The sequence below is a fragment of the Lynx canadensis genome, chromosome A1, assembly GCF_007474595.2.
Source record: "Lynx canadensis isolate LIC74 chromosome A1, mLynCan4.pri.v2, whole genome shotgun sequence".
Lineage (NCBI taxonomy): Eukaryota > Metazoa > Chordata > Mammalia > Carnivora > Felidae > Lynx > Lynx canadensis.
Genome location: NC_044303.2, coordinates 141,376,882 through 141,396,176, shown reverse-complemented (window position 1 = coordinate 141,396,176; position 19,295 = coordinate 141,376,882). Strand labels below are relative to the sequence as shown.

Below are 19,295 nucleotides of genomic sequence, written 5' to 3'. Positions count from 1 at the left end.
CACTGTGCTAGGCTTTATGGACAGAATGTCTAAAACATGAGATCTGATTCCTGCCACTAAGATCATTATATGATTGACCCTTGAACAACACAGTGTGAACTGCTCAGGTCCACTTATATGTGGATTTTTTTTTTTTTTTTTACCAACACAGAACTATAAATGTACATCTCTTCCTTGTGATTTCTTAATAACATTTTTTCTCTAGTTTCCTTTATTGAAAGAATATAGTAGATAATACATATAACATACAAAATATGTGTCAACTGACTGCTTATGTTATTGGTGAGGCTTCTGATTTACAGTAAGCTATCAGTAGTTAAGTTTTTGGGAAGTCGAAACTTATGTGAAGACTTTTGACTTCACAGAAGGGGGTCAATGCCCCAATCCCTGTGTCGTGCAAGGGTCAGCTGTACTTGAGCTGTGAAGGCAAGGCTAGCTTCTAAGATACAATGCGAATGTGTACATGCATGATACCAACCTGGAGGACAGGAGAAATTTAAATGTGCGAGATCCACCATAAGCTGGTATAGTCTAAGAAGTCTTCACAGGAGTGGTGACTCGAGGAATGAGAATGAGGTTTGGCTGGGCATGGAGGAAGGTTCTGGATTAACTAAATCATTCATACATTGAGGCAGGCTGGATCTTCCCAAGCAGCCAGAGCCAGAGCCAGTGGGCCACAGCATTCTGATCCTGTCTTTCTGAGGATAGTATGATAAACCCTAGACCTGTGAATCAGACTTCTGGTTGCAGACCCAAGCCATACATGCAATGGTTTCTTTCTCTCCTATTGTAAAACAGACACAAAAGAAAATCAAAGGATCCTTATTGTTGTTATTCTTTATAATTATGTCAAGAAATAGCCCAACCAGGTCTTTTGTGCAAGTTTGTCTTTCTCCTTTGGCAAAAGGAGTTGGTAAGAACTTCTGAAACTTGTGAGGAATGTCTGACACCAGGTCAGGTCACATCAAGTCTGACCACAGCTGGGGACACAGACCCCTGGGGTTGTGGTGAGATAAGCCTCTAGATGCTCACACTAACCAGCCACACAGGTGCTTTAAACAAGCAGTCCACAACACCCCCACTTTCCCCCGCTGCCGCCAATATTTGGAGCAAGTGGCCAATGGAGCAGCACCCAACACGTCACTTTGTAAGCATAACCCTTGCGAAGGACTCTGTGTAAGAACAGTAAGGCCTGTACTGCTGCATCATATCTCCTTGTCTTTTTTTTTTTTAACACTTTTTTTAAGTTTATGTATTTACTTTTGAGACAGAGAGATCAAGTGAGGTAGGGGCAGAGAGAGAGAGAGGGGAGAGAGAATCCCAAGCAGGCTCTGCGCTGCCAGCACAGAACTCGATATGGGGCTCGGACTCACAACTGTGAGATCATGACCTGAGCCGAAATTAAGAGTCAGATGCCTAACCGAGTGAGCCACCCAGGTGTCCTCTCTCCATGTGTTTTCTTGTGTGTTCTTTCTTCCTGGCCTCCCTTTCTTCCCTTCAAGATGTGGTAGTAAACAAAAAGGTAGTCCTGACTTTAGACGTAAACATTCCTCAGTGCATCTCACAGCAATAAGGTTTGATTCTGTCCATTCAACTGTATGTATGTTCACAGAAATTGCAACTTTGGGGCCAAGTGAAGTGGCCAGAAAGTGCACCATGGGCCTTTACGAGGAATTTTACAGCCCTAAGAGAAGAAAAATGTAAAATGTTATCGAGTGCGCCCTGCAAGCCTCCCATAGTCAGAGGCATGGAGTGGTCCATGGCGAATGGATGCACATAGACCACAACAGAACGCAGGATAGGGAACCAATGGATTCTGCAAACGTATTGAAATTCTGAGATAAATCCTTGTACTCTTTCTTCCTAACAGTTCTGAGAAATAGAAATCCTTGTCTAATGCTTCGCTGAGAATTCCCATAGGAAGGGCCGCCACCAGTGCTTTCTTCTCGTTCCAGTGACCTGGAAAAGGCCCCCTGGGAAGCAATACTTTCTAGAGGTGAGTACACAGGCATGTTACTGTCTGAGCCGGAGCTCAGTCTCTTCAAGGACACCGAGGCAGGTAAAAGATAGCAGGGAGATGGGGGAGTTACTTATTACTAAGCCATCATCCACCTGTTCTCTTGGTTATTACTTTCCGCTACATACTGAACAGTGTGAATCTTAAAAAGGTCTCAGCTCTGGTCCACAGTATTGTAATACTCCAATAGGCCTACAGGTCTCTAGTTTGTGTTCTTCAAACACAGTCCCACTACTTCCCCAAGGCGGTATACTTAAAATATAAATGTCACTATCAATGCTCTTGCTTAAAACTTCCTTCAGGACAAACTTCAAGCTTAGTTCACTATATTTCGAGCAAAAAAGAAAAGTGCATTTATATGTAATTACAGTGAAAATGTAAAGGTTCAAAGATACGTCTAAATAGTTTCATAAATCTTCAAGCAAAAAGCCAACCAATGAAAAAAGCATAAAATCTATGTGAACGTTTTTTCTAAACATTATATGGCAGAAAATGATAGACATAAAAAATGAAGAAGTTGGGTCTGAAAAAACCTAGAGGTGAGGATTGAATATAGTCTACTATGTGGGAATAAGTTTTGTTACAAGTGTAATAGCAAGTATAAAATGAAAACATTATTTGAAAGACACATTTATAGTTAACAAACGAAGCCTCTTCATCTTGGTGTGCATTTCTTTCTTACTCTCCCTGTTGCCGGGGCCTCACTTCCCATGATCACCTCTCAGACCACCTGCATTCAGTTCTTGTCTCAGTCACTGCATTTGGGGGGACCGAAGCTAAGAGAGTAGGTACCAGAGTTGTCCCAGAAAGGAGAAGCTTAGAACCTCCAAACCTCAGGATGGGATTCTGGACCTGGGTTGTTTACCCACCTGATGGTAACAAGAACCCCATTTCTGGTTGTAAGGGAGTGATGATAACTCTTGGTGGGCTGTAACAGCAGGAGAAAGATTCTCACCTGTAATGGATTAAGATGAGGAACAGATGAAAGAGGAAATGTTGGTTTATTTGGTATCTTTGGCTGATTCTATAAAATATACACATCCAGAAGCAACTAGCCTGATATACCATTAGAACAACCTATTAAATGGTCAGCTAAGATGTCATTTAGGGAATATCCTGTAGGAATAGGGTGCTGTCCTCTAAGGTAAATTATATGCATTAAATCAATGATTTATGGGTCTGTGTCCTCAATAACTAGAATACATGGGTTCTCAATACTGTGTACGCTTTCAAGCACCACAAAACCTGATGTCTATTAATATGGGTATTAAAAAGTAGCTAGATCAGAATGAAATCTTGACACTTGCAACAACACGGATGGAGCTAGAGAGTATAATGCTAAGTGAAATAAGTCAGAGAAAGACAAATACCATGTGATTTCACTCATATGTGGAATTCAAGAAGCAAAACAAATGAACAAAGAAAAAAAGAGACAAACCCAAAACAGACTCTTAACTATAGAGAACAAACTGATGGTCACCAGAGGGGAGGTGGGTGGAGTGATGGGTGAAATAGGTGATGGAGATTAAGAGTACACTTATCAAGATGAGCAATGAATAATGTATAGAATTGTCCAATTGCTGTACTGTACACATGAAACTAATATAACCCTGTATGTTAACTATACTGGAATTAAATAAGTAATGGAGTAAGTAAATACATACTTTTTTAAAGGTAGCTAGATCATACCTGTCTCCCAATTCTCAGCTCTTCAAATTACCTTTCACTTTTCTCTAGGTCAGCTAAGCTGTAGTCCTCCTAAAAGAGTAATTCTGAGAACACTTTTCCAGTCAGTCTTCCCCATTCCATTCCCCATTCCAGCAACTCTGTTCTCCAAGTTCCGTGTCTGATTTCTCTTGGCAAACTTTTCTTCCTCCCTTCCTTTGTCTCTTTTCTTCCCTCCTTTTTTCCTTCCTTTCTGCCTTCTTTCCTTCAAATTCTGCCAAGATGCATATAATTAAGAAAAAAACTAAGTATTCCAGGGCATCAGGACAAAAGGAAAATAAAAGATTAGCACAGGAACTGGTAGGTGTTACAAGTTGAATTGTGTATCCTTCCCCCTAGAAAAAGATATGTTGACGTCTTAAGTTCAGGTACCAAACCTGGGGTTATTATTTGGAAATAGAATGTTTGCAGATGTAATCAAGTTAAGGTGAGGTCATTAGATAGGGCTTAATCCAATATGACTGGGGTTTTTATAAAAAGGAAACCTGCATACAGACACACAAAGGAGATCATGTGCAAGAAAGGTGGAGACTAGAGTGACACAGCTGCAAAGAAAGCAAGGATGGCTGGCCACCACCACCAGAAGCTAGGAAGAAGCACGGAAGGATTTTCTCTACAGGTTTTAGAGGGACCATGGCCTTGGTGACACCTTGATTTTGGACTTATAACCTTCAGATCTATGAGAGAATAAATTCCCATTATTTAAGCCAATGAGTTTGTGGTACTTTGTTACAGCAGCGCTAGAAAACTAATGTAGGCATCCCATATTTGACTCAGTCTCTTCCTAGAAGCTGAAGCAAGGAAACAGTTTGTGGAATGATCCACAGTGCCCACAGGATTAAACAGTCCTATTTGCTCAGGGGATGCATAGCTTTTCATGACACTGAGAGATCAGAGAATGGTCTCCTCTATATCCTACAGAAAAAAAAAAAAAAACAACACTGTAGAAATCAATGGACAACATGTGGATGACATCATGACACTAGCCCCAATAAGAAGTTTTATGCAGCTATTTCCTACAAGGTGCACATCTAGGAATCAGAAATGAAAAAGGAGACATTACCATCAACCTTGCAGAAATAAAAAAAGTTAATTAAGGAATAATAGGCACAACTGTACATCAACACATTAGGCACCTTGGATGAAATAGACAAATTCCTAGAAAGATACAAACTACCAAAACTGACTCAAGAAGGAAGAGATGGGGGCGCCTGGGTGGCTCAACCAGTTGAGTGTCCAACTCTTTATTGTGGCTCAGGTCGTGATCCCAGGGTCAAGGACTGGGCCCTATGTTGGGCTCCATGATGAGCTTAAAGCCTGCTTACAATTCTCTCTGTCTCTCCCTCTGCCTCTCTCCCCCACTTGGGCATACTCTCTCACTAAAATAAAATTTTTAAAAAAATTTAAAAAAGAAAACAAGAAGGAAGAGACGATCTGAATAGACCTATAACAAATGAAATAATTAAATTAGTAATTAAAAAACTACTCATAAAGCCCAGGCCCAAATGGCTTCACTGCTGAATTCTACCAAACATTAAAAACAAACAAACAAATAAACACCAGTTACTTGCAAACTCTTCCAGAAAGGAGGAAAGAATACTTTTCAACTCATTTTATGAGGCCAGTATTACTCTGACACCAAAACCAGACAAAAATGCCACAAGGAAACTACAGACCAAAAGCACATATAGAATGTACCAAAAGAGTATGGTCCAAGTACACAGCTCTATAATTTTATGTCTTTGAGGTAATCTCCATAAATAGGTTTCTCACAATGGGTTTTTGGTAAGGTCAGACAGCAGATTTCAAGGCTATAATCTTTGGCAAGCATCTGGTGAGTAAATATTCCATGTTACCAATGAAATGCAGGTCTTAATGCTTTGCCAACTTCCAGAGGAGGGGAGAGAAGTGAGGTCTTCTGATGAAAACTAAATGTTATTTATTTATTGTTAAATGTATGATGGGGGCTCCTGGGTGGTTCAATCAGTTAAGGATCTGACTCTTGATTTCAGCTCAGGTCATGATCTCACAGTTCAAAAGTTCAAGCCCCATGTTAGTCTCTGTCTCTGTCAGTGTGGATCCTGCTTAGAATTCTCTCTCCCTCTTTCTCTGTCCCTACCCCACTCATATTCTCTCTCTCTCTCTCTCTCTCTCAAAATAAATAAGTAAACTTTAAAAAAAATAAATGCATGATGAAGGTTAGGGGAACTGCCACTACCAAAACAAGAATTGAAGAGCATTTTTCTTGCTGAAACCTGAAAAGTGTGGGGCAAAGAAGAAGAGTTATTAGGTATTTGAGAAATATTTTATAATTTATTTAGAAGTTAATTTAAAACTATAAGAAAGAGGTTTTAGATTATAAGAAAGTTTAGGCATTGAATCAAACACAGAAGACAAAGAGACTCTGTTTCTCTGGACTTTGAAAATAAATCCAAAACACATCTTGCTAGGATAACAAACATGTAATTTCAAGAGTCCAAATCCTACCCTTTTTCAAATTTTGGTTAAATGCTGCCAGTAAAAAAAAAAAAAAAAAAAAAAAAGAGCTGTTCTCAAATTGGTGTGGCACTTGAATGTTTCCTCTTATATAACTTTCCACTTTCTTCTTGGAGTTGAATTTGTCTTACTGTCTTACTGAAGTATAATCTTCCTGAGGGCAGGAATGGTCTCTCCAATTTCCAGACTCCTACTCGGGTTTAGGACAGTGCTTTGTTCACAACCAGCACTTAGTAAAAACTATTCTATGAACTAATGAAAATATCATGTACCTCATTACCTGGTCACTCTAAAAAATGGATTTTTAAAGTACTCAAAGTAATAAAGCCTGTTGTTAGGGGCGCCAGGGTGGCTCAGTCGGTTAAGCATCTGACTTCAGCTCAGGTCATGATCTCAAGGTCAGTGGGTTTGAGCCCTGTCAGCTCTGCTGACAGCTCAGAGCCTGGAGCCTGCTTTGGATTCTGTCTCCCTCTCTCTCTGACCCAGCTCACGCTCTGTTCTGCCTCTCAAAAATAAATAAACGTTAAAAATAAATAAATAAATAAATAAATAGGGGTGCCTGGGTGGCTGAGTTGGTTGAGCGCCCGACTTCAGCTCAGGTCATGATCTCACAGTCCATGAATTCGGGACCCGTGTCGGGCTCTGTGCTGACAGCTCAGAGCCTGGAGCCTGTTTGTATTCTGGGTCTCCCTCGCTCTCTGCCCCTCCCCAACTCATGCTCTGTCTCTCTCTCTCTCTGTCAAGAATAAACGTTAAAATTTTTTTTTAGTAAATAAAGCCTCTTGCTAAAAGGATTGCCAGATAACAATAAACTTTAAAATTTTGTTTATGAATTAAGCCATGAATAAGAGATGACTTAACCAGATTCATTTATACTAGTTACTATTCTTTTAAGCAGACATCCACAGCATTAAGTATCCTTCTAAGAAGAAAAACATTAACCTGATAGTTAATCTTCACATTGCAAAATTATCCCTTGTAAGACATCCGACCAGTTTCTTCTGAAACCATTCTTGGAATGGTAAGGAGAAATTTCATTAATAGGCTTTGAAACTTAGAAAAATGTCTAATTTATAGAAAAATAAGGTTGAAAAAAAACTACTTGAACCAAAGCATATAAGTGGACTATATTATTGTAACCAAAAATTTCCTGTCCTCCTTTTAAGAGAATTATACAATCTCTGCCCATTGTCATATAACTTGCAAGGTTTCCTTTTGAGAGTGTACTTTCTGGCCCCACTGACAACAGGCTTTGTCATATGACTTGCTTTGGCCAATAAAATGTGAGCAGAACTGAGGTGCACAGAATGTGTTTTAAGTTTTAAGAGCAGCACCTACCAGTGGTGTATAAGGGCTGACTGTAACATTTCCAGAAATTTGGCAAGCCACTTGTTAAACTTGTTAACAGTAGCTTGTTAAAAGTAGCTTGAAATCGGCCATGGTGGGTTTTTACATCATAGGTGAGTATTTACATCATGGAAACAGCAAACACTACAAACCAGGACTCCTCTTCCCTCAAAGTTGATTCCAGCACGTGGTGAGGTGAGTGTGTCCCAAAAAAGTTGATCTTTGAACCTGGAGCCTGGAGTGAATGAAACTAGTGGAATAGAGCCAAAGATACCTGCAGCAGATATAATCTGCTTGAGAAGTGAATCTTTGTTATTGTAAATCACTGAGTTGTAGGGGTTGTTACCTCAACATAATCCATGAAAAGGTGACTGATACCACTAGCTAGCGTTAAGTTTTAGAGCACCAACGGGCCCAACCTTTATCTGTCCAGACCATGGTTCAGTTGGCAACAACTTGAACCATCAGACTCCTTGAACCTGAAAAGATGCAAACTGCACTCAGACTCAAGATAGGAATCCAGGTCTTGGAAGGTTAATGTAAAAGTATAAAATAAAAATTAGATTTTCTAAAAGCACTAAACAATTGTATAATTTTTAAACCTTGGCAACCACAAGTCTGTCACTCGTGGACCTGGATAGTTAAGGAGTGACTCCCCAGTCCTTTCCCCTATAGGCCACACGTTACCACCCCACCCCCACTTTTACCCCCAGAAGCGTGAATTGAACGCTGTGTCTTTAAGGGAGACGCGCGCAGTGGTTTCCGCACAGGACAAAATGTCTGCGAGGATCCTGGAGGCGACCGGGCGATCCCAGACTTCCAGCCCGCCTTCCGCTCCCGCCACGCTTCGGGGGTGATGGGGTGAGTGTGCGCCACCACGCATGCTGTGGCGCTCCCCGAGGCTGGGTCAGGGCGCGGCAGGCCAGGGGTGGGGGGAGGGGACCAGCCACAAGCCTCGGGGCCGCAGGTGAGCCTTCGACCCGCAAACGCCAGTGTCCGCTATTATCACAGGCTGTCTGGTGCAGAGGCCGCCGGACGTGCCCTTCCTTCGCTGTGGTCAGGTTGTCCCCGGTGTAAAAGATGCGTGTGGCCCCAAAGTCTGAATAAAGGCACCGATCAGCTTCTTTTAGCACCTCATTTTTGCTCCTCCACAGTATCCCTTCAAAAAAGTTATTTGGGAATATCGAAAATCATCTGCTCTCCTTTTTAGTAAAATTGCCTTTTTTGCAGTCACACTTTTAACAGTGCAAGTGGTTGGGTGCCCTGTAGTGTGCTCTTTCTCTGAGATTATCTTAAGGTCTCAAATTTTGGAGAAGAGAAAACGGAATGCGAGCCAAATGCTCAAACAATCCCTGCCCCCACTTCCATGATGCTCAAACAAAAGAATTTTCTGATCCTCTCTGAGTACACAGGAGCAGTTTGCTGTAACTACTGACAGTAGACAAATGCCCCAAGCTTACCAAGCAAAATTATTTTTCCTTCCATGAAAGAAAAAAATAACCACCATCCGAACTTCTAATTAGCCCAGACTACATGGATACAGTGTTTAAGAGAAACTGCTGTAGAGCGAGCTTAATAAATTAACATAATTAGGGTAATTATTTTATGCACTTCGCATTAATCTATTATTTGTACACCCTTTTTGGCCAAAAATAGCTTGAGGCAAAGGACAATAAAAAGGATACAACAATGTGTAAAATGGCCAAGAGCCGAAACAAGGAAATTCTCAATTAAAAATTCTTTGTTACAAAGGCCTTCAAAGTAGGACAGCTTTAAATTCTTCTAATTCATATCAAAGTATGCATTTTACAAGACAAAATGGATCAACACCCTTCTTTTCAGGAACATATGTATTAAAGTAATGTAGGCCTGAACTAAAGATCCACTTCAGGGTAGAAAATTTTCATTTAAAAAAATGCATTAATAGAGAATACATCAGAGCCTTTTAGCTAATGGTAGAGGTATCTAAGAGTTTGGCTTAAGACACGTAGAGAACATCTCTGACTCTCCATATAATTAGTTGTGGGTCCAGTAAATTTTTTTAAAGTCCATGTGTAACCTTTATCTAATATTTTCAAACTTATCCCTTTCTTGCCTGAGCCAAGTATCTACACTTTACTTGGTTTTTAACTTCATCAAAGTCTTCAGCCTGGTGATTCCAGACTAGTTTTTCTAATTGTCTCGATTTGTTTATAAACAGATTAATTCATTAATTAATATTAGTAAACTAATATTTCTACAGAAATGGACAAGTAAAAGATGAATGAATTGTGTTTTCCTTGATATCTGGCTCAATTGTCAAGGCTAATTATTTGTTTTAATTATTATGTTCTGCTTTGATTAAAGTTACTGGTGGATGAAGTAAATGAAAATGTTTTTATTGTTTCCACACAAATCTATGTGGATTTTGCATTAGTGTGAATTTCTTACGAAAATCCAGGCTCAACCTACACATACTTGTTTGTAATCCTGCCAGATTAATCCATCTGAAGTGATTGGCCTTGGGTGTGGAAGGACAAATACAGCTATAATTCATTTGTTATTCCCTTTTGAGAACACTGCCTGGTTCTTTGGCCTTTAGCCTGCCTAATATGTTGTCTATGTTCAGGTTGAAGTGTAAAATAAAAAAATTAGTTTGTTTTATAGGATGATTTTTAATGTTCCAGTCATGTTTTTTATGTACATACACACATATTTACACAAATTACTCATCCAGGTTTTGATCTCCCTTATTCTCTATACTGGTATTCAGGGGGGTCATACTGAAGAATCTGCATTTTAATCTGATAGGTTTTGAGAAGACTGGAACTTCAGAGAACTGCAAATAAAACTTTAAATGCAGTTTGAAGTAATTCATGTGAATTTATTATCTTCCACGGCCTTTAACTTCTTACCATCCCTTCCAGATAGTGGATACTCAAATGAAACTCCCTTTGGGAGAGAGCAGAGGGTGGTACACTACTACTCTCTCCTCTTCCATGAAATAACAAAAATCTGCTTTTCTTTCAGCTTTTTTTCCTCTGAAACTGGACTAAAAAACTTCTACTGTTCATTTCATGCTAGCCACTTTTTTTTTTTTTTGTTTACTTATTTATTTAGAGAGAGAATGTGCACATGAGCTGGGAAGGAGCAAATAGAGAGGGAGAGAGAATCCCAAGCAGGCACCATGCTGTCAGCACAGAGCCCAACATGGGGGTCGAACCCACAAACCAAGAGATCATGACCTGAGCCAAAACCAAGAGTCAGAGGCTGAACCAACTGAGCCACCCAGGTGCCCCTAGCTACTTTCATTTAGCATCAAGAAATTTTATTTTAGGAGCACCTGTCTGGCTCAATTGGTAGAGCACCCGACTCGATCTCAGGGTCTTGAGTTCAAGCACCATGTTGGGCATGGAGCCTAGTTAAAAAAAAAAAAAAAAAAAAAAGAAGAAGAATAAGAAATTTTATTTTAAAATATCAGCTGGAGGGCACCTGGGTGGCTCAGTTGGTTAAGTATCTGACTCTTGATTTTGGCCCAGATTATGATCTCAGGGTTTGTGAGATCGAGCCCCATGTCAGGCTCTGTGCTGACAGCATGGAGCCTGCTTGGGATTCTGTCTCCCTCTCTCTGCCCCTCTCCCACTCATGCTCTTGCTTTCTCTCAAAATAAATAAATAAACTTAAAAAAATAAAATATGAGCTTGGAGGTCTAGTTATAAGACTAAAGAACTTGGTGAGAGTTAGCACTAGTGGCAATGTGTTTTTGGGCCCTGAAGGAGGTGGAAAGGGAAGAGCTGCTGAAGCAGCAATCTCTGCATGAACAGTTGTATAGGGCCCCTAAGGCCTACCTTTCCCCAGCATGGACACCGTGTGATGGAATTCACCCTCATGAGTGAACACTGCTCTGACCTTTACCACCTGTATCAGAATTATTGCTGGAAACATCTCTCCTCACCAGACGGTAAGCTTCTGGAGGGGATGGACTATGTGGGTCTTCTCTTGGCATCCTGGGTAGTAAGCCCTTGCCTGACCCTGAGCAGGTGCACAATGAGCAATTTGAATGAGAATAGATGGAGTGAATGGATGTAAGCAAAATAATCACATTCATTGGCACCTTTCTTATAATTTAAAAACTGTTTAAGCAGAAGAGCACCTAGGTGGTTCAGTCTGTTGAGCATCCTACTTTGGCTCAGGTCATGATCTCCTGGTTCATGGGTTCGGGGCCCATGCTGGGCTTTGTGCCAACAGCGAGGAGCCTGCTTTGGATTCTGTCACCCTCTCTCTCTGTGCCTCCCTCACTCATAGGTGTATATTCTCTGTCTCTCAAAAATAAACATAAAAACAAACAAAAAAAAAACCTCTGTCTTAAAAAAAAAACTAAGGAAAAATTTAGGGAGTTCTTATTTTTCATTTTCTTCATATTAGCTAACCATAAGTTAATAGGTGTGTGTTTTTGTTGGGTACTTGGTAAGGAAGAAATGCATATCAAAGGGCTCCAGGAAACCAGACCTCCCCATCAATTTTTTTTTCCTCCATCATTTTCTACCTGAGAGGTGAGCAACCTAATTTGCATGCAGGTCAATTTAGGAAATGAAAATAAATTTGGTTGGGGAGGGAAGGTGGATCTGTGATTCTTTGTTTTTTATATTCAAAAACCCTCAAGGGAATTCTTCCAACTTAAACTACCTATTGTAGTGAATAATAGAATGTCAAAGAGAAAAATAACACTGCCTTTAGCTACTAAGATCTTAATGTGGGCATGTATGAACAGTAAATGCTGGTAGTTTCTTTTTGCTCATGCCTTGAATTTATATGATATAGCACTAGAGAGTCCAACAGTGAGATCATCTGCATTATTTGATTTGAGCCACCAGTTTAGAGGCAGATAATCTTATCATTTCCCTTGACAGATGGGGAGATTGGGACTTGGTGAACTGGGCCTAAGAAAAGTAGAGTCAGGTCATTACACTGAATGCAGTGTCCCTTGAGTGCCCGCCTGTGCTAGGGAGATGAGTGAGGTGTGGATCAAGACTCTCCTTCTGCTCAGGCAGGGCACAGCAAACCACCTGATATCGAGCAACCCTCCACACTGGGTTCCTTCCACGACCAGATGGCAGCACCCTATGCCCCATCGGACTGATCCTCCAGTCTCCATAGTTAAGGTTGCTTAGCCCAGCCTGAGCTCACATACCCAAGGATTGTTTCATTAAATTATTTTGTATTTATGCTGTCACAAGCACTCTGTGAAGGCATGTACACAAGTTCTGTCTTTCCACAATGTCAGCTTTATTTAATCATAAAGCAAGGTTAACATAATTGTAAAGCAGATTCAGAATTCCAAACTCAAAGACCTTTCACTACGCATTTAACTTGGGGTCGTACATGACACGCAAAACAAGAAAGATACAGTAAGGGTAAGTTAATGAATGAAATGCGAAGTCAGTCCATGAGCACACAGCTGGGATGAGGCCTTGACCAGTATGGGTCCACTCAGCGCTTCCTGCTTACTGTGTTCAAGCAGTGGAGGATCTCCATCACTTTCAGAGATCAAACGAGCAGAGCCTTCAGTGGCAGTTGCCTGATGCCAGTGGGACATGGAAGGGTCAGCATCTGGAGAATCTGGCAGTTTGCCTCAAAAATCTTCCCTTTTTAAACGAGTTTCATCAGTCTAGCCCTTTCAGACTTCTTCTGGGTCTAATGATTATCGGTTCTCGTTTCTTCCAGGCTCCCTTGGTTTGGCTGGTTATCAGTTCTGGGTGCCCCCAGGCTGTTAACAGTTTTAGCAGTATCTGTTCTCAGCTCATCACCCTTGTCTGCTTTCTTGATTCATTACATCCTTGCCTGACATGAGTGACTCCATCTTGCTCTCTACATATGTACAGACCCTGCCATATATGTAGTCTACCTAAATGTGTCCACAGATGTGCATGCTTTCTTAGTACCTTTTTCCTCTTTTGTGTTGGATGCTTCCCTTTCTCCTTTCACACTAGCTGCCACCCCCTCAACCGTCCCTCAACCAACCGTGTATCTCCTTATTTCTCTTCAGATATATATAAAATCTTAATATATCCTACATAGATCTATATATTATTTAATAATAATGACATATTATACATACTTCATCTGACTTTTCTCCCTGTAGAGTTCCTCCAGAAATCCCTCTAGGTCATCTAGCAGAGTTCCAATCCATGCTTTGAATGGCTGCACAAAATTCCCTGGTGTGAACACATTATTTACCCAGCTATTCTCTGACAGGTGTTCCCATGTTTCCAGTTTTTTGACATCCCAGATAATACTGTAGTAAATATCCTAATACATTACTTTACGTATTAGTACTTTTAGTTCTACAGAATAGATTCCCAGGAGTGGATCCCTGATTATATTTATTTTTAATTAATAGAAATTGCCAGATTGCTTTCCTAAAAGCCTTCACATCTCCACTAGTAATGTATGAGCGTATCCTTTTCTTTGCCTCCCTTCTAGCTTTGGCTGACAGACCTCTTCATTTTTGTTAGTGTGACGGATCTGAGACCTTATTGTTATTTTAATAGCACTTCCCTGAATAGAAGTGATGTGTATCTTTTCACATATTTCTTGGCCATCTAACTTTGTTCTTAGGTCATTTGCCTATTCATATTTCTTGCCCATTTTTTTATTGGGTTATTTGTCTTTTTCTTGACAGTTTGTTAGAGCTCTTTGTGTATTAGGGTTGTGACTGAAGATGCTAACTAAGGCTTCTCTTCCAAGCCAAGATGGTTGGCTAGGAGGCTTCCCTCCCTCTGCACTGTAGGAAAAGTTGAAACAAGCTGAGGGGTTGTTTAGCAGAACTAGAAAGGCTGTTATGACTTGTGGCCACAGACTGCTGGTCACCGTTTAGATACTTAGTCTGAACAGAAGACTGTATTGAACCAGAATGTAGCCGTATGCGGAGGACTGAGAAGGTGAGGCAGTTCAGTACTGTGCTGCCTTCCACCGGTTAAGACCTCCGAGAGCGAAGGCCTGCCAAGGCAGAGGATGTCCCTCTGCTGCCCTTGGAGGGGCAGCGCTGTGCTGGCCGACATTTGTAGTGCTGCTTGTCTATGGCTCAGATGAGGCAGTCCACTAAGTCTAAGTCCACTAAGTCTTAATTCTGATTAAGACATCAGAATCAGTGCTTCTCACTCTTTTTTTCCACCTTCACTCTTGTAACAGATGGCATTCATGTATGTGGCACTCCTCTGGGCATCCCAGATTTTGAAGAAACCCAGAGACATCTTGCAGGGAGGTAAAGCATGACTAATTGTTCACCTCTGGTACTTTTAGGGGCACATCAGTAATGATCACTCTCAGAGTGTGGCACAGGTAAGACAGTCTACAGCTTATGCATAGTTTTCAACCCCCAGCTCAAGAAAGCATATCAGAATTCAAAGTAATAGTCTTGATATTCTAGAATACCTTTAAATCTCTTTTAATTTATAAAAAAACAAGGATTCATAATACTATTCTCTCCACTTTTGTTTATGTTTAGCAATAAAACAAGGAACTCTGAAAAGAAAAGATTCCACTGTAGACGAAATGGAATTCTAAAAAAAAAATTTTTAGGTAAATTTGGGTAACAAAAACAAAGTCTAATACTAAAATCTGGTCTGTTGACTACCCATAATGTTATATAACCATAATGTTTACTAAGCGTAAAGAAAATTATCCTTGAAAGTGGTCTGTAACTCCCCTCCTCATCCTATTACTCCCCTTTTGTGGACTTCAGGGATTTAGTAAATCTCTAGGAGGAAGTCTAGCCTTTAATTTTTAAAGATGTTTTATAATAATTGGCCTTCATGAGTAACCATATTCAAATCAATGCCTAATGTATCAGAAGATATGTAAATAGCTATTTCTTTTGTTAGAAGAAGCCTGGTACTTACTTGTCTTTTTTGATGATTCTGGTAAATTCCTTCTTTTTTTAAAAATACGAGCGATATGTTAAAGGTCATGCCTGAGCCTGATTAGACTTGCTTGGTGGGGGAAAAGTGAGCTTTGGAAAACTGTAATGTATCTGTAACAAGAATCTTAGCAATTGAAATAAAAGCTTACGCTAAACACTACTGCTATTATAGCAACTTATTTTTCCAACTTTGCCCTCCATCATTCCCAGTTAACGTTTAACCAAAAAGATGCTGGAAGTTTACTACCTCCACTGCTGCTGGCTCAAAGCCTGACAGTATGAATGGGCACTGACTATCTCACGGCACATCTTGGCCTTGATATTCCCCCTGAAATAAATTCTCAGAAGAGCTCCAAGTCTTCCACGTGTTCTCTTACTATTTTTAAAGTTCCAGAACAAAGTTGTTTAGAATCACACATTTGGTCCTTTGTGAAGCTACTTTCTGAAGAATCAACTTCACCTTTTCTATTCCCCCTTGGTTGGTAGGTTATTGCTATGATAAATTAACAGAAAAGACTTTGCAGCGACAGTCATTGGGTTGTGTTTGGATCCTTTTAACAACATACACGTTGGACAGAGCAAGTAGCTCTTACTTTTCTTTATTTTCTTCTTTCATTAAAAGTAGTGATCAAGCCTTTTATCTTTTAAATATATAGAAGGGAACACTGCATTGTGATGAGCAATAAAGAAAACAAATTTTGTTTTGTAACTGGAGCACCTGTGACAGGGTCAGAAAAACATGAACACTCGAACATGGTGCTAGCCAGCATTTCTAGTATCTATGTTTAGGGGGCGGTTTGCTGAATTTCTTTTACTCACTGCCTGTCCTCTGAATTTACTCCTAGCACTGCTGATGGTTCTTCAGAACTCAGGATTCCTGCTCAGTGTGTCCACCTGAGAACTTACATTGGCTGGAAACCATGAGGCAATGACAGGGACCCCCCAAGGCCGACAGGACATGGCCTAATACCTAATTTAAAGGTAACGATTTAGAAAACTGCTTTGTATTTTTGTTTTCCTAAAGACATACATTTTTAAAACTAAAGTTTTAGTGGTTTTTAGTGCTGCCATTTTCCTCATAAGCACGTTGTTTTTAAATTTACAAAACAAAGACTTACTTTGAAAAAAGTTCCCTCATTGAGAGGTTTTTAGAAGGCTGTTCAACTGGCACTTTCCCCCCTAAAGTGTAAGAAACACATTTTTCATTCCCAAAGCTTTCTTTTCAGCTCGTTTCTACAGTTGGTTCCCTAACACTAAGAAAACAAAACGGAGCCTTGCTCTTATTCTGAAAAGAATTCTTCAAGCTGGGGAGCAAACAGGGGTTCTCCCAGATTGCTCTGATGAGGCACTAGGATGACAGGGTAAAGAACAGTTGTGGAGGCTAAATGGCCCCCTTTTCAGAACCTCGTGCCTTCTTTTTAAGAAGAAAAGGAAAGGGGCGCCTGGGTGGCTCAGTCGGTTAAGGCTGTGAGCTCAGCTCAGGTCATGATCTCACAGTTCATGAGTTCGAGCCCATGTGGGGCTCTGTGCTGACAGCTCCGGGCCTGGAGCCTGCTTCGGATTCTGTCTCTCCCTCTCTCTGCCCGTGTCCCGCTCACGCTCTCTCTCAAAAATAAATAAAAGCATTAAAAAAAATAAAAAGTTAAAACTCATACATACAAGAGCACTTATTTAGCTGGTTTTTCCACTGAAGAAGCTTGGCTTCCCAGTTTTTAGTGTAACTACCCGCTAGCTGCGGACCCACGTGATTTTGAAGAGCGTTTCTAGTTCAGGGAAGAAGGCCTGGACACGTTGAACATTTTCTGAGGAATAAACCGTTAACACTGAAAAAGAACCCCAGGTACTACCCGAACGGAAGGAGTTTCCTCAGTTGTGAGCGTGTGTGTGTGTGTGGCTGGTGGCTGCCCTTACCTGTTTCTCCCTCGAACGCAGACGCCGCCGCGGAGAGAATGAGGAGTGACGAGCCGACGACGCCCATGGAAGACAGCGGCGCGCCAGACGACGCTACGGCGGCGCAGGGCGGCCCGTGTCCCGGCCTGGCCCCGGCCCCTCCCGGCCGCCTGGGGGCGCCCTACTGCGAGGCCTGGGGCTACTTTCACCTGGCCCCCGCGCGCCCGGGCCACGCGGCGGGCCAGTGGGCCACCTGCCGGCTGTGCGGGGAGCAGGTGAGCCGCGGCCCGGGCTTCCACTCGGGCACCCCGGCGCTGTGGAGGCACCTCAAGAGCGCGCATCGACGGGAGCTGGAGAAGAGCTCCGCCCGCAGCTCGCCGGCCGCCGCCCCGGGCCCGCTGCCGCCGCCGCCGCCTCCTCGCGGGCCCTCGGCCGAGGGCGACTGGGCGCGCCTGCTGGAGCAGATGGGCGCGCTGGCCGTGCGCTGCAGCCTGCGCGAGCGCGAGCTGGCGCGGCGCGAGGCGGCGGTGGAGCAGGGCGAGCGCGCCCTGGAGCTGAGGCGCAGGGCCCTGCAGGAGGAGGAGCGCGCGGCGGCCCAGGCGCGGCGGGAGCTGCAGGCCGAGAGGGAGGCGCTGCAGGGGCGGCTGCGGGAAGTGAGCCGCCGCGAAGGCGCCCTGGCCTTGGCCTCTACTCCGCTGCAGACTCCGCTCAAAGAAGAGCCCTTGGGGGAGAGGGACGGCTACATAATTACCAAGGTCCTGTAGGTCTGGGCCTCTTTCCACTCCCAACCCCTCCCGTGCCAGCGCTACTCCAAGAGTGGTCCACGGATCAGCCTCACCTGGGAGCTGAATCTCAGGCCCACCAAGATCTCCAAATGTGGACATTTGAGAAGCACTTAGGAAACCAGAGCAGAACCAAAAATCACTTAACGCTCTGTGCCCCGCCACGCCCCGGGATGCCTGGGAGCACCAGCTCCAGGGGCCTCCTTTGCTGTTGGGCTTCGGTGCAAGGAGGTGGTTTTCCTGCAACTCCTTTTGGAAGGACAGCTCCGTCCTATATTACCCGGAGTCCTGTAACTTCCATAGGTACCAAAGACTGCCACACCACGTGGCTGGACACCCGCCAGGGGAACCCAGGGTGGAGGGAGCACGGAAATGAGGATCGAGCGTTTTATCCAAGGAGAGTTTTATTTGTTTCCTCATGAATAAATCTTTGGCAAGTTGGCTTTGCCAGGCACGAGGTTCTGAAAAGGGGGCCATTTAGCCTCCACAACTGTTCTTTACCCTGTCATCCTAGTGCCTCATCAGAGCAATCTGGGAGAACCCCTGTTTGCTCCCCAGCTTGAAGAGAGCGCACCCCAGCTGTTCCCTTTCCGTTGAAGACCCAGTGGCAGCTGTGGTGCGTTTGTGCCTTACGCTTCCTTACTAGCAAAACATGAGCTCCTCCCTCCTTAGGAAGGGAGCTTGGTTCCCCACAAAACAGTCCTCACTTCTGGGCCACAAGAGAAGACATCTCTCCCATCTGAGGTCACCTTTACTTCTTCCCGTTTGCATCCATTCCCCTTCCACCTTTACTGGACCTTTGCTCCATTACCGTTTCTCCTTTCCTCTGACTCATTCCCTCCCTTCCCCAGACTACTCTGGTTCCTCAGCAGCAAGTCTCCCCTTGTACTAAAAAGAAAGATTTGCCCAGCTTGACTGTCACCAGCTTAACACTACCCAAGGGGGGTCCAGTCATCTTTGCTGCCTGTATTTCCTCCCCATACTTAAGTCTTTTCCTGGAGGTCAGCTTCCCATTCTACACTAGACCCATAAGCTGAATATAATTTGTTTTCAGCCTTCATCTTGCTAGTAAAATGAACACCCACATATACCCTCCACCTAGACTGAACACTTAACATATTGCCTTATTTTCTCTGCC

General features: G+C 42.6%; 1 protein-coding gene and 1 non-coding gene across 6 annotated transcripts; both read left to right on the top strand.

Moving 5' to 3' along the window:
* Positions 1-8,338: 8,338 nt before the first annotated feature.
* ZBED3 (zinc finger BED-type containing 3) lies at positions 8,339-18,598 on the top strand. Of its 5 annotated transcripts, none has more exons than XM_032593367.1 (4): positions 8,339-8,446; positions 14,867-14,905; positions 16,331-16,466; positions 17,418-18,598. In XM_032593367.1, exon 4 carries the CDS (start codon positions 17,435-17,437, stop codon positions 18,137-18,139), a length of 705 nt encoding a protein of 234 aa, XP_032449258.1. In that variant the 5' UTR covers positions 8,339-8,446; positions 14,867-14,905; positions 16,331-16,466; positions 17,418-17,434; the 3' UTR covers positions 18,140-18,598. The 5 variants fall into 5 exon arrangements, with proteins under 5 accessions (XP_032449258.1, XP_032449255.1, XP_032449253.1 ...); XM_032593364.1 differs by lacking the exon at positions 14,867-14,905 and adding an exon at positions 14,756-14,828; XM_030323470.1 differs by lacking the exons at positions 8,339-8,446; positions 14,867-14,905 and adding exons at positions 11,222-11,525; positions 14,756-14,828.
* Positions 14,491-14,628, top strand: LOC115526969. Its single transcript, XR_003972813.1, has one exon. It is a non-coding gene; the product is annotated as a small nucleolar RNA SNORA47 (small nucleolar RNA).
* Positions 18,599-19,295: the final 697 nt, after the last annotated feature.